This window comes from Rhinopithecus roxellana, chromosome 21 (assembly GCF_007565055.1).
Source record: "Rhinopithecus roxellana isolate Shanxi Qingling chromosome 21, ASM756505v1, whole genome shotgun sequence".
Classification (NCBI taxonomy): Eukaryota; Metazoa; Chordata; class Mammalia; order Primates; family Cercopithecidae; genus Rhinopithecus; species Rhinopithecus roxellana.
This window is the reverse complement of record NC_044569.1, coordinates 25,396,136-25,412,689: the sequence shown is the minus strand read 5'-3', so window position 1 is coordinate 25,412,689 and position 16,554 is coordinate 25,396,136. Positions and strand designations below refer to the sequence as shown.

Here is a 16,554-nt window from a genome sequence, read left to right as displayed (position 1 = left end):
AATGGGCAAATACAAGCCTAAATCGTTTTCATAACTTAATGTTGGAATTTTCTTAGCATCTTTTACCAAGAGAGTTTCAGAAAACTGGGTAAGAAAACTGGATAAGAAAGGATAAGAATGATTTGTGTGGGTCGTACGTACAACGGATTTGGGCCACAATGGTCCAGGAGCCTAGGCAATATTAGTCGAACAGAAAAAAAAAAAAAAAAAAAAAAAAAAGCCAGTAAAAGAGAAAAACACAACTTTTAAAAATTTTTGTTTAAATTTTGTAATAACTCGTCATCGCCATCCCTCAAACTAAAGAAAAAGTTTGGGGGCAGATGAAGAAATACATGAACCACATCACTCAGAAATGAGGAAACACCTCAGCACACTATATTCCTTCACTATTTCTTCTCTAATCATTTACTTTTTCCTGCCTCCTTCATCTTTTTCCATTTCCTTTGGTTGTTAAATTTTGTTGCATTTGTCCTGTCTTGGGAAGGGAGAAGAAAGGATTCTCTCTGAGAAGAATATAGAAAGGAAAATGTGTCTGTATGATGGAAATATGTATTAGACTGAGATTTGTTTGCGATTTTCTAGATTTTGTGAATAGTTACTGTTTGTTTTTAAAATGATTATAACATATGCTATTACTTTTGAGTGACCCCTTTCACACATCTCAAAGTGTCCTTTGTAAAATTCAAAAATGTCAAGGTTAAACTAGTGATTCAATGGTAGAGAAAAATCCCAGTAAAAATGAATAACAATGATATATCCTTGGCTTTTTTCACTTTAATAAGTTTGAGGGAAATCTATAATGGCCTAGAAAACCTATATCTTACTAAAATTCTACATAATTGTATCAATCTAGGCTTAAACAAAAGGAAAGCAGTTCATTTCATTATAAGCCCAAAATAACTGCATTATTTCCTTTTATAATTCTAAAAGTCCCTCCTTCTCCATGATAAGCCATCAAGATCACAATTAAGAATAGGCTTATTTAAAGAAAATAATGCTAAACTTGGGGTCACTTTTTTATATTACCAGGAGATATCGTTTCTTGTATAATATAAATATTAAAACTATATAAGATAAAGATGAAAATTTTAAAGAGGCAGTCATTGAAGGAAAAAACAGTGACACTCATATTTGCTCAGACAGCTTCCTTTTTTGATACAATTCACTTCTAAATTCTGTTGGTGGGAGTTTAGTTCCCATTTCTACTGGAAAAGCATTTTAGAGACATTGTGCAGACATTGTAGTCTGTACAATCTCTTTATTTTCTTGAGCATTCTAAAGAAATAACACATACACTTAGGGAAAAAAGGGAACTAAAAAGAGAGTGAGATGAAACGTCTTTTCAAACAGCACACCTTTACCTAGAGAATTTTTTTTTCTTTTTTCTTGGTTAAATCAAAAGCCCCTTTGGTCAAATAAGTGGAATTGAGGGCATTTGGTTTTTCAGTTCTTTAGATTGGTTTTTAAAACACTGAATGTTTGCACAAGAAAGATGTGGGGGAACTACTAATGGAATGTTCAGTGTGTACAAACTGGCTTTAAAAAGTGTGAAATGAAAAACTGGAAATGTTTATTACTCTTTTTTAATTTTCAAAAATAAATCAATATTTTAGTGCACAGAATGAATAAAATGTATTTGAATATGATTAATTGGCAACAACTTTATAATTTACAAAATATAAAAAGTAATTCTTAGAAAAAATACTAATACATAAACACAATTAGTAATTGTCTAGTATTGAAAATGTGAATGAAAGAAAAATCTTACTATATTTAAGATATGGTAGTCAAAATTTGCATTACTTAGAAGTAATACAAATAAATGATGGCTTCTATTTCTTCTCAATACCCTTATAATCCACATTGTTGCTGAATCAAAATTATGTCTCTAATGAAATGTAAATTTGGAAGAATGAAGTAAGATAATTATTTGCTTTAGAAATATTTGAAACTGTCAGGAAAAATTATTACACTTGTATCACTTAAGAAAACAACTTACTTCGAGGAAAGCGAGGTGGGTTATCGTTAACGTCTGTTAGGGTCACAGTGACTGATGTAGTTCCTGACAGTCCTCCATTTTGACCAACCATATCCTTTGCCTGAATAACAAGCAAATACTGGTCTTTAGCCTCTCTATCCATGTTTGGAAGGGCAGTCTTGATGACTCCTGTAAAATTTCAAATCCCAGTAAAACCCATCATGAATCACTGCATTTATACTAACAAAGAATACTGATACAAGTAGTAAGTCGCTCTTGAGTTGTTGCCTTTTGTTGTTTCGTTTGTTTACTTTAAGTAATTTTACTGTTTATTAAACACCAAAGGAATATGATAGTTTTACACAATGTTACAAAACAGAGAAAACATTATTAATGTGGTTTCCTCAATACTGAATAAAGAGGATTATCTTTAGGTTTCAGGGAAAAGTGGTTAAGAAAATAACAATTTATAAATAAATAAAATGGCCTTTTACCTAGAATAATGGACAATCACCTGTAAAAGTACACAGCAATGAACTTGTCCTTTCCTTCCATCTCAACAGCTTATAAAAATGTATAACCACTTATTATCAGTTTTCAAGTTAAATAATATTCTTACTATCCTTAGCAACAATACTTTTGTTTAAATCTGAGCACATTAGCTCTCAAACACAAACATACACATACATCAGCAACAGATCTGTATTGTAAGCATTCAAATTACACTTATTTGAGAAGTCCAGGTTGCTTATTTATTTTTTGACATTACTCATTTATTCTCATACATGAAGTGTAGTTGGATGCTATTGTCTTGGTAATCCAGGCTCACTTTACATAACACTTTCAATGAGTCCTTATGCGTGTCTATATATTTTATAATTGATCTTTGAAATATCAGAATAAAAATGAAAAAAAATCATGTACAAATTAGGTCCAGGTGGTAGATATCTAATACATATTCTTCTTAGAGCCATAATGATTTTATGGATTTTTCATGTTTGCTCTTCAATACTTCTATTAACTCTAATTTATAACAAAGCAAATATTGACTTCCCTCATACTGTCACCAAACATAAATAATCTTTGTGTGAGAGTTCTGGGACATATCTCCACCTTTTCCTTTTCTGTTTTTTGTTTGTTTGTTTGTTATTTTTTTGCTGTTAATCATCTTTATTTCTGTAACCCTTTTTTAAAAAATTGAGCATTACTTATTTTGAACATGACCAACACATATTTCATTTATATGAAAAATATTAATAAAACGAGTTATTTTTGGAAAAGAAGTCCCACTTACTTTTATGTTTTTTAAAAAAATTTGATTCATCTCTCATTTTTCCTTCTAATATCAATATGTGTGTTATCATCTGTGCATATTTATTGTGATGGAGAGAAGTCTATAACCCCTCAACTAATCAGTAAAGGAAACACTGCAGCCTCATCCTCTCATGGGTTTGCTTAGCGGAATTATTTTTGAAAGGAAATATAGCATCGTTAAGATAGAAGTCTGGTAGTCAACGTTTCTCACTTATTTTTCACACATCTAATTGTCTCTTTATAAGTGAGCCTATAAATAACACCTTTCCAAGGCAGAAATCATCACAAAGTTTGCAAATCAATGCAGGTAGGAAAGGTAATTTCCAAATGCCTCAACTATTGAACATATTTTTGACAAGAATAACATCATTGGGAAAAGCTGATTTGAAATAAGAACACCCACTAATAATAGATTTCTACTTGTATGGCATTTGCTCGCTTTTACTTTTAAGTAAAAACTGTCTAAATTTGGGAAAGCATTCTCATACATTGGATTTCATTTGTGTTTTGTCATGTATTATATAATTGTATATATAAATACACGCACAGAGAGAAAACTGTTAATATCATATTACTGAACTAGTAAAGTCTAGTCTTGACCAACTGGATACCTCTAACTCTGTGAGATTTTCATGCTTAATAATAATCAATAATTTTAAGTCACATAGGCTTAGCAAAAGAAAAAAAAAAGAAATTCTATCTATGGGCTCTTTGGAAAAGACATTGGCTTGTATTTTAGGCTTTGTGAATAATAATTTTTCTATAACTATATCATCTGACACCATAACTCAGAACTTTTCATTTATTTATAATCCATGTTCACAAAAAGCATTGTGCATGTGAAACATAAACTTATATTGCTATTGTTCAAAGCTGTTTTTAAGTACAGGAAAAAAATCTGATGATCCAATATCGTATCAGCCTCAGATGATTTTTTTAATGCATATTCAGCTACTATTGAATCTTTTTAAAAATTTGGTATATGTACCTCATGTAACAGATGATAGCCATTTCTGAAATCTTCCGCACTTTAGGGAAGGAATGGAACATGGGTTCTGCATACTCAGGCTTCAAATTACCCTCAGGAGTCTAGACAACCACGTGAACCCAAGGATTAATAACCAGGGGCTGGGGAGATTCACACTGTGAGGGCTCAACCCTTTAGGATTGTACTCACTAAAACTAAATAAACGTTTTTGGATATCACTTTGACTAGACTACCATTCCAAGGGGAATCTCAACATTGCAAAACCGGCTTCCTCAGGGATCTTGTTAACTGAGGAAGTACCTTTTCACAGTAACCAGGATCTGGGTCATCTGCACTTCCAACTCCTGCTCTCTCCATTACAGCCTTTATTGTTTGTAGCTATTCCAAGAATTCTAAAACCATACAATTAGACATTAAAGAAATTGGTTTCCTTACGGTTTTTATGTACTTAATAACATATATCAAGAGGTAAGTGATACCAAACAGTCAAGCCCCCAAATTGGGACTTAGCCCAGGAGATTCTTGGTTTTGGCCAAGAAAGAATTCAAGGGTAATCCAGTGGGTTTTGGATAGCAACTTTTATTAAATGGTACTGCTGTTTGTGGAGCAGTGCTAACTCATAGTCAGTGTGCCCAAACTCTGCAATCTATGGTCTCTTGGCAAAGTTATTTATACTTATGTAAACCCAATTTCAATTACATGCAAATTAAGGAGTGGGTCAATGCAAATTGAGGGGTAGATTATTTAGAAATTTCTAGGAAAGAGGGAAGTAACTTCCAGGTCATTGCAACAGAGACAGGTGGTAACTTTCAAGTTGTTGCCATAGTATTTATAAACTGTCATGGCACCGGTGGGAGTGTCTTATGCCAATGAGCAATGAGGGCAGCTAGGGACTGCTTATGTTGACATCTGCTGGTTCCTGCCAGTTTCTTCACTTTATCCTGTCTGAACCAGATCCTGTTTTGGTCAACAAGATTGTGACCAGAAAATCAGTCCTGTTGGTCTCCTACCTCATAAGGACCATGAATGAACTAAAGCCATTTGGTATGGCCATCACCAAAATGGAGCAGCCAATGAAGGCAGCACCATTGAGATATGGACAGGAGAATCACACAACAGCAAAACCTCATTTCAAATACATGTAGTTTGGCTGTTTGCTTTGCTTTTGTTCTAACAGAACTAATTGGATATCATGTTAGCTCTCTTGGTAACTCCTTTAAAGATAATTATTTTTGTGTGATTATTCCCTAGTGAATGAGAATAATAGATATAACTGGTAATGAACTGAATATGTATTTATGTAATCAGTTTCTGTCAACATGTATTCTTAGTATTTAAAATATCTCAGTGATACTTGTGACTAATATTAACTTATTCTGTTTTACATTATATCAATGAGTGCTATGTTACATGATGTTTAGAAATATAGTACATATTCAGGAAAAAATCCAATATGATGTCTTGCTAATGAAGACACAATTGAATATTTTAATTCAATGTGATCAGCTGTTATGCTATCTCCCCCATGCACATTCTGACTGGATAACAATGATCACTTCTGTAAATTTATTCTGAGTCCTAACTGCCACCTTCTTTCCCTTGGACAGCTCCTGTTGGAGCAATTCACCAATTATAATAAACTCAACTCATTCTGTAACATATTGATAACTATTGAAATTAAAAGAGAAAAAACTCAAAACCTTATAGCATACAAAGTTAACTAAAAGTAAATTAGAAATAAAATGGAGAATGGGATGTATAAACATCCTTAAGTATGTGCATCTTTGAGACTTGAATTGCATTGTGAAGACAAATGTACCACTCTATATTTTAAAAATACCATGAGTGCAATACATTGTGAACTCTTGTGTTACCTATTTGTAGAATTACAGAGACGAATACAGACTGGGGTCAAGCAACACTCTTTCTTGCAAATGTAGACACTGAGGCAAGAAGAAACAGATCCTGAACAAAGCAGTTTCAAATTAAAAAAAAAAAAATCATGATGCTTGAAAGTTAAATTTCAAAGGAACTTAGAAACTGAAATGAGCACAAATGTTTCAGGCTTGCTTTCTATTTTTAAAAATATCCTTTGATGATAATCGTTTAAATACTGGAATACAAATTATAAATGAATTTCATATAATAGGCAATAAAATCAAGTATGGCACTTTTATTACAGACATTTATCAGTAAATCAAATATGAAAGAAATGCACAGCCCTGGCTATGCAGAAACTATGTTACTGATTAGCTGAGAAAACTCTTGGGAGGAAGAACCTATTTATAAAACAAAATCACAAAAGTTTTTGGATGCTCATTTTGTTTTACACTTAAGATAAAAATCTGCTAATGAGTTTCTATTTCTTTCTAAATTTTGTGCCTAAGCTCTGTATTATTTGACTTGTCTATCTGTAGTGTAGATATGAAAGAGCTATAAAAAGATGGAGAAAAGCCAACAACAGTGAAGTAGTAAAGTTGGAAAATTCTGGAACATCAAAGAATTCCAGTGCTGGAAGAAAATGAAGAGTCATTGAGGAAGGGACTCTTTTTGCAACCTGTGGGGGATGTTCTTAGCAAGCTTTCAAAAGACACAGCACTCTTGCATAGAATGAGAACCGGGAGTGTGTGAAGGGTGTAGTTGGAAGAGGTCACTTGTTCTGGCAATATCCTTTACATAAAATTATGATGTAATAGGTATGCATGCAACACATAATGCAGCCACCACGTAATCATACGTCTTATGTCTAAAAAAGAAGTCCTAAATGACAAATGATGTTTAACACTCAATTCATTTTCCACGGCTTGCTTCATGGCCAGGTGGGCTGTACCATCATTCTCACCCTGTACTTAGTTTAAAGCTCTGCTGCTGATGTCTTCAAATCCTTAATCATTTAAGAATAAAGGACCTGCATGTTCATTTTAAGTTGCGAATTAGGTAGCCAGTCCTCCCATATATCACATAGACCCAAAAAAGGTATCTGTTTGCTTGCAGGTTACAAAATAAATAGATACACCTTAGAATGATCCTAAGTATGTTTAATGGAATAAATGTAATCTCCATAATCCCCTAGTAAGTTTGTGGACATTATGAAGATAGGTGTTGAGAAGTTTGAAGGGAATGTGCTTTACCTTGTTTCCAGTGTCATGCTACCTTGCTTGTTAAAGTCAACTGTCAACACTGGGTTTTGCAACTACTCACATTCTAGCTTGGGGGAAGGAGAAATTGATGCGGAAAACACAGTTTCCCTCTGGTCATTCAGCCTGTAAATAGTGCTATAGATGAAAATTTGTGCTCTGAGATTTTAGTCATGTTATTTTCTTAGAAATTGAGAAGAAGAAATTTATAGAAATGCACCTAACATTGATGGCTTGTGCCTATGGTTACATAATTTTTATTTAGCAAAATTTCAACATTTTTCCTGTCAAAATTTTACTTTCTGACCCCAAATCCCTCAGATTTGAAGGGGAAATAATGTTATTTCTCACATATAAATGAATCAGACAGACATCAGGAAACGAAGACTAACAAGACTAAGTGAACCTTGATTTACAATTCCCCATGCCCTTTAGGTCTGAAAACTTTCCATTTCTGTCAGAAAAACACGTAACTTATTTTTTCTCACAAGAAATGTACTCTACATATTATAAATTAGCAGAGAGGACAAAGATGCCCAGAATATCTCTGTATTAATGACCATGTAAAAAGAAGTTCCAGTGATTACCGCAATTACAGTATTAAAAAAAAAACTAAACTAAACTTTCCTCTTCTCTTGAAACACACAATCCTTTCAACTCTGAAATTAAAATCAGGTTTGAAGTATTAATAATGTAATCCTATGACATATACCATTGTCTAGTTGATCAACCGGTAAAGCTTTATCTCCAGAGTATTACATGGAAATCCTGTTATTCTGCAGCAAAGCCAAAATCACAAGCCAATCATTAGTAGCAGCAAAATATTTAATCCTTGAACTTAATACACGCTATTTTTGGACAAGTTACATAAGGCAGGAGCGTATGATTGTGAGCAAATTGTCAGGAACTTGTCAATGTCTTTTTAGGTTGTCAAGAGTAGGCATAGAAGGGAAGAGGTGGGTGTTTGAATTTAGATTTCTCAGATCTATCATTCAGTCAAACAGAAGCACGCTTTCCACATTCACAGGATTCATACCATAAATCAAATACTTTCATTTATTTCTCCTGTAATACTTGCTTAATCATGACTGTTTCTTCCTTATTAGACTTTCCATGTGGTTTCCAAGCCCTATCTCTACACTGGTATAAAATATGCATTCCATCTCTATGAAAGCTCTAATGAATGAGCTAAGATTGAATTTACTTCTCTGTTCATGCACATTACAACGGTCATTCCCAAAAGGTGTTCATGAGAATAAATGAATATTGTTCTTTTCGTAAATATGAAAAACAGGATCAATGGCATTAAAATATTCATTTAGGATTACAGGTACTGATGAATATTCATAATCATAAATTTATATATTTGAATAATTCTAACTCCATGATAAAGGCAAAATTATTTTTCAAAAGAGAAAATGTGGATTTTCACAGTGATTAAAAAAAATCAGTGACACACATCCACTAATATTCACACCCACCCACCCTTCCCTACACACACAGGACCAGAAAAACTGAATTCATTAAAATATCAATTAATAACCAAGATAACAATGTCCCATGTTATAGTCTTAATGTAAACAGTTTCAGTTTAAAAGCAAAACAGAACAAACCAACTATACATTCTATCCATACCACTTTTCAAACCAGTAAAAATTGCTCCCCAAAATTAGAAAATAGATATATTTAGTTTAGTTTTTGATTTGGCAGATCATCACCCTAACTGTTATGTTTAAACTAATTTCCCTGAGAAAAATAACATCTGGAAGAATAAACTGAAACTACTACCTATTATATTACATGGCAGAGCAGGTTTCTGCTTGAGATGTAAAGATTACCATGTATAATTTCCTATGTGAATGAAAACACAAAACTAAACACAAGTAAAACTCTGAGGTAAAGTATCAAAATTTCCTTAAGCATTCAGGAGATAGAAACTGAAATATTTTTGAATATATAGCATTATTTTTAATTTTAAGATACTGATGAATAAAATAAAATATTTTAAATGGTGATAAATCCTCAATAATATGATGCTTACCAAAGTAGACATATTGAGAGAAGCAGAATAAAATAGTATGTTATTAGTGTCAACTATATTTAGAAATAATGATATTAATTGTAAGAAACAAATTATGACTCTACAAGAATGTCACATTTCAATTTTTACCTGTCTTTGGCTCCACTGAGAAGTATGGCTGTCCTTGCAGAATACTGTAGACCACTCTGGCACTGTTGCCATACGTAGGATCATCAGCATCTGTCGCTGTCACTTGTACCACTGAGGTCCCTAGATGCCAATCCCAAAACCACTGAATTAAAAACTCCCAAATACCACAAAAGAAAGTAACTTACAAAATGTTACTGATTCCACATTAAGCATATTTGAAATTTTTCATTTATCTTTTTCAAGGCACATAAAAAACTGATACAGTATTATTTTAAAATAAACCAGCTCCAAAGAAATGATAAATATTAACAAAACCCTTGAAATATTTAAGGGATAAGAAAATATTCTGGCAAAAAAAACAAAAAAAAAAAACAAAAAAAAAAAACCATCGATGATGCCCATTAGGCTGGGATATACTCCGAATCGGATGGGACTGAAACTTTAGGTGTCTCATCCATTGGCCTCAGGTAATATATTTTCATCAACGGCAGCTTCTATAAGACTCAATCACTGTCTAGAAAACAGCATGACAACAGCATCTTGGACACTTGAATCATTGCAGGTACAAAAATGTCATAGTTAAGATGATCCAGATGGAAACCAAAATGTCATTAACTGACAAAGAATATTTGATGCAGCTAACTGGATATTAGGTGGCTACCCTATCTCCTTGGGATTTTTTAAAATTTTTTCTGCCAGTTGATTTAAAAACAAAACAGGAAATGAAAATTTAAACCAAACCTCTTGTAAAAGAGGAAAGCCATAGCAACTTTAAAAATTGCATTGATAGTTTTTTGGTTGTCACATATGATGTACAACATACGATGTTACATACGAAATGTTGTATTCTTTCTTCATTTACTATGTATTCACACATTCAATATGGAAAGCATTTCTTCTGATCTGTTATTTTTTTCCATTTGGAATGTAATCTTTAAAATATCAGAAAGACTCATGTTTGCTTAGTTTATATATTTAGTTATATACTATTATTTAGTAAATATCCTGTCTTTTAAATATGGAACAGGTCCCTTTCTTTATGTATTCTTTAAGGTCCTAGTTTGTTTCAAATAATTTCCTGAATATGACGTTTTTAAGCTAACATATTTTTAGATTGATTTCTATGTAAATATCTCTTTCAAAATGCCTTAAGCAAGTCATTAATGTCCACTTTGCTATAAATCCACTTTATTTTCTATATATATTTCATTGCCAATTCCATTTTCTTTAAAATTATGTGGAAATTATGAAAGTTAAGTATACAGCACTATTCTTTAAGCCCTAAAGTTTTTATTTATTTTATTTTATATTTTGAGACGGAGTTTCGCTCTTCTGCCCAGGTTGGAGTGCAATGGCACAGTCTCGGCTCACCGTAACCTCCACGTCCCGGGTTCAAGTGATTCTGCTGCTTCAGCCTCCTGAGTAGCTGGGATTACAGGCATATGTCACCATGCCCAGTTAATTTTGTATTTTTAATAGACACGGGGTTTCTCCATGTTGGTCAGGCTGGTCTCGAACTCCCGACTTCAGCTGATCCACCTGCCTCGGCCTCCCAAAGTGATGGGATTCCAGGCATGAGCCACCACACCCAGCCTGAAGTTTTTTATTTTATGGACTTAGATGATTGTGCCCTGCGGATGTCTGGTGGGGCCAAGATGGTAAATAATGAGTATTTTAAAATCTTTTTTAAGAATTAAATTTTGAATATTTTAAATGTTATAATAAATTACATTGATGTTCTCTCTTTCCTCTATATGTATCAGCTTTACAATATTTATTTTGGTAATATGCCTAAGTATGATTTTGCTACTTCATTTTAAAAGAAAGAAAACAATTTTAAACCAAATAATAAAAACTAAACTTCAGTAAGTTTGGCTGTGAACAATAATACTTTTTTTTTTCTGAAAAGTTCATTATCTCATTTAACACATATAGACACACAAACCAGATAATACACACACATATTCACAAATAAATTTAAACTTTCCATGCCTGTCTATGTTCTTCTGGCAATAAATAAAATATCTTAAAGGCTTACTAGTGTGTTTAAAATTTTAGGATTAGTTAATACCGAATAAAAAAAGATCCCTGGATATTAAACACTGAAAACTTGCATGGCCTATATCATACTATTTGATGGTTATTATACTTGGCTAGACTTAAGCACTTTGATTAACTGTAGTGTTTGATAAACTGTAAGTCCATACAACATATGTTATGTAGTTTAGATATTCCATGTTCTATGTCTCAATTTTTATATTAACTTAATTGTCTGAATCAGTGTCAGATAAACCCTGAAGACATCTGAAAATAATTTTCTAAGAAAGCTCCGAACCCATTTGAATCAGCCAAGTAAATAACTTAAATATAAATTATTTAAACACTGTGATATGGGCCTGGTGCAGTGGCTCACGCCTGTAATCCCAGCACTTTGGGAGACTGGGTCGGGCAGATCACGAGGTCAAGAGATCGAGATCATCCTGGCCAACATGGTGAAACCCCATTTCTACTAAAAATACAAAAATTAGCTGGGCATGGTGGTGCACGCCTGTAGTCCCAGCTACTTAGGAGGCAAGAGAATCTCTTGAACCCGGGAGGCGGAAGTTGCAGTGAGTCGAGATCATGCCACTGCACTACAATCTGTAAACACAGCGAGACTCTTTCTCAAAAAAAAAAAAACAAAGAAAAAGAAAAAGAAAAGAAAAAATAAAGAAAAGAAAAATGACTTAAAAAAGAAAAGAAAAAGAAAAGAAAAATTAATGACTATAATGCACACTTAAATAACATAAGTTATTTAACTTACAACATACATTAAGTATGCATAATAGTCATGCTGTTCCATGTCAGAGTACCATCAAAATCAAAACGACAGTGCACTATTAGATTTTTCTTTTTTTTTTTTTTTCTTGAGATGGAGTCTTGCTCTGCCTCCCAGGCAGGAGTGCAGTGGCAAGATCTCAGCTCACTGCAATCTCCACTTCCCAGGTTCACACCATTCTCCTGCCTCAGCCTCTGGAGTAGCTGGGACTACAGGTGCCCACCACCACGCCCAGCTAATTTTTTTGTATTTTTAGTAGAGACGGGGTTTCACTGTGTTAGCCAGGATGGTCTTGATCCCCTGACCTCGTGATCCGCCCGTCTCTGCCTCCCAAAGTGCTGGGATTACAGGCATGAGCCACCGCGCCCGGCCACTATTAGCTTCTAAAACAAAAAGTTCACATATACCTATATACAATTTGTATATCTATATTTTATGTGGGAAATGAAAACACTGGCAAGCCAATGAAGAACAACCAAAATGTCCATGAGAACTAGGAGTATGAAGTTGAATTAAACTGCTCAAACACATCTCAAAAATTCCTGATTTACCAAACATTACTAATTTGGGGAGGAAGATGTGCCCTTTCTTTTTTCTAAAATCTCCAAAATCTTGTAACAGTTACTGTTGCTGCTGCCCTTGTTGGTAAGCAGGAACAGCAGAAAGCACTTGGAAGGTGTGGATGGTAGTGAGGAAGAGTGAACACACCTGTTTGGTCACAGAAATGCTAGCAATGCTTACATATGTGCTAATTATAGTAAGATCATGCCACTGTGGTTCAAATTCTTCTTGGCCACAAGCATTGATCCTTCTGTCTCCTTGTCATTTGGCATTTGTCTAGCAGCTAGAAGCATGGTGGTGCCCCAAATAATTTCCCCTCTCTCTTCTAATAGGAACAGAAATTTAGGGCCACTAGACTGGGATCCCTTTAAGAGCACACATTATACACATCTTTGCAACCCCACTCCTCAGGGTCATAGGTATGTTGATTGAATGATTGGATGAATGAAATGACCTTTAAAAAAAATAAATCACATTGGTTAAAATGCCCATGCGTTAAAATATAAGTTCCATTATTATTTTAAATAAACTTCCTATTTCAATATTAAAAACAGCAGGAAATTAATATATAAATCAACCCATCTCTCACCCAGTCTCATAACTTTTTATTTTTTTTGTAAGATTGCCTACGCTTAAATTACATACTGGCTGTAAACTATTCCAAAAGTATTTGAATAAATGAAATTTAAAAGATAATTTCTATTATTTGATATAAATAAAGTACACACTAGAAATACTTTACTTGCTGTCTTTCTAGTAATGGTGCAATGACAAAAGGCCTTTGAACAAAAAAGCCTTCATTTTTTTAAATATATATCTCCAAATGGGTATCTCCTTACCATTGCTATAAATTCACTATAAATTTTCATTCATTTAAGGTTTTGGATAATTTTTTTTAAATTACTGGTGGCATGGACACATGGCAGGGAACAACACACACTGGGGCCTGCTGAAGGGTTGGGGGAGGAGGGAGAGCATCAGGAAGAGTAATTTAGGGATGCTGGGCTTAATACTTGGGTGATGGGATAATCTGTGCAGCAAACCACCATGGCACACGTTTACCTATCTAACCTGCACATCTGCACATGTATCCCTGAACTTAAAATTTTAAAATAATCAGTGGTGGCATGTGGATGGCCATTTGTAGGTTCAATCATACTCATTACAATTAAATAGATCAGCCAATCCAAATATTAGCCTGGCTAGCCATCAACGTCCTTCTTGATACACTGGCCATAGAGAGATGTTTAGAACAATGAATCAATATCTTAATAGCATGGAAAGAAAAGTAAAAGATCATCACTGGCCTGTGTCTGGAAGAATTCTGTTTGTTAACTTCTGAGGCATCACTGTAATCATTTAAAAATATAAATAAATATCAAGTTGAAAAAATGTAAGATTAAAGTAATTTCCTGAAAACATTGAAATAGCTGTATAAAAACAATTTCCTAATTTTCCATACAAACAAATTAATAAGTTAAGTTAATGGATACTGGCCACCAACATGTCTCAAATGTTTCCCTCACCCTAATTGACAATTGCTCTGCACATACTAATATATATACATATATAGTATGTATATATATACACATACTAATATAATATATATATATATATATTCAGTACTTAAGGATGATTTAATTTTAAATAAAAAACTCCCCAAATCAGCCACAGGCTACAAAGCAGATTGTTCTTTACTTACCCACAGGAGACATTTCTGGAACCCCTGCCGTGTATGGGCCATCCAAAAATTTGGGTTCATTGTCGTTGATATCCTGAATTTTGATGACAAACTCCGACTCGGGCTCCACGGGTTTGTTGGTGAGCCTGTCCAGAGCTTGAGCTCGGAGCGTGTAGTAGGCCTGCTCCTCACGATCCAGTCTCTTGGTGGCATGAATATCCCCAGTGTTCTCATCAATAATGAAAATGGAACTTGCCCCTTCGCCTGACAAGATGTATTTGATGGAACCATCTCCTTTATCAACATCAGAGTGAAGCTGGTGAAAAATTCATGTGAGATGAGATTAACTTACAAGAGAGTCAGCGATACGGAGATATGTAAAAATAATTCTTATGTCAGGTAGGAGTACAGGAAATTTTATTGTTCTTGGAAAGATAAGCTGAACGCTTATTGTGCACAGCAGAAAGGCTATGAGAATGTGTCAGCTTGTACTTGTGAGCAAGACAATTTCATTTCTTCCTGTAAACAGTCACATTTCCAAAGGTATTTTATATCAGTCCCAAAGTTGGGAACTGATTGTACTGTTATTTTTTATTTGATCTGTCCTTGCCAGTTTTAGCTATCTTCTTTGAACACAGCAGGCATTCAGTAAACATGTATAATTGGTTGATTTGATCTACTCCAAGCAAAGAAACTTTCTATAGTACATTTGTAAATCTAGTTCCAACATACCATTTAATATGCTTAGAAACCCTCATATTATTTAAGGGTGCCCTTCTCTCCCTCCTTCCTGCCCTGTCCCCACTCACACTCCTTTCTGTGATTAATGAGTATGGCTGGATGTCCAGTCTCTAAATCTGTCTCCAAATCCTGTTCTGTATTTTAAAAATTAGAGCTGAAAAAAATAACACAGCTCTCTCAAGTAGGAATTTTAAATCAATACACGCATGAGACTTCAGCTAAACACTTTCTTGAAATACCAAGAACTGCATTCGACTTGCATGATTAAGCACAGCATCAGCAGCACAGCAGTCCCTCCTGATTTGCGTTTCACATCTGGAGCTGTCCCTGCTGTATGTCAGAACATTATGCTGAACAGAGGAACCTCAGGAAACTCAGACATAATTACACATTTCCCTGAACTTCATAACCTGAGAAACGCACTACTCAATCCGTCATTTCAACAATCTTTCACCCCCTGTAACTGCCATCATTCTGGGCTTTGGTTAATATGAATGTAAAACCCAATTTACCAAATAATAAAGCTTTTCACTGCCCTTCAGAACTACGTTTGCATTTTTTAAAAGACAAGGTGCTAAAGAAATATAAAATATGAAAAAAAAAACCACCAAGGAAAGTATGGACAGTACATTTTCATCTTTCCCTGGCAGCTGTTGAGGACATAGCTTTTTGTACCTTGAATTTCTGTAAATGATTGTTTTACTGCACTGTAACAGCTGTGTTTATCCTCTGCTTCCAAGTACTTGAATACCTGATTTATCTTTTGGTTTCGATGGGACTAAATAATACAAAAAGTAAATTTCTGGCACGAGTTATAATTTAATATTTTTCATTGTGAATTACCTAATGGATCCTAAGCCACACGTTTATTCAGTGTATGGAAAAGGTGTGTTCTTCAACTACTGTGAATTATTTAACTTTCTTAAGTCATTTTTAGGGTTATGATTATATATGTAACTCCCTCTAATTTATAATACAAAGGGTGAAATATGAGAATTATTATAGTTTTAATTATTAAGAACTTCCTAGATGTCAGTCACTATGCTTAACATTCTTTTTTTTTTTTTTTTTTTTAACAAAACAATACTTTTATTTTAGGTTTGGAGGTACATGTGAAGGTTTGTTACATGGGTAAAACATTATTTACATAGTAACTCATTCAATAT

General features: G+C 33.8%; 1 protein-coding gene across 2 annotated transcripts in view; it reads right to left on the bottom strand.

Annotated features, from left to right (window-relative positions):
* The window catches only part of CDH7 (cadherin 7), a 138,734-nt gene that overhangs the window by 67,786 nt on the left and 54,394 nt on the right, over positions 1-16,554 (bottom strand). For both annotated transcript variants that reach the window (XM_010385602.2, XM_010385601.2), the window contains exons 3-5: positions 14,669-14,963; positions 9,588-9,707; positions 2,000-2,167 (exon numbers count right to left, since the gene is read on the bottom strand). In XM_010385602.2, the coding sequence (XP_010383904.2) occupies positions 2,000-2,167; positions 9,588-9,707; positions 14,669-14,963 (583 nt within the window). The remainder of the gene's footprint in view (positions 1-1,999; positions 2,168-9,587; positions 9,708-14,668; positions 14,964-16,554) is intronic.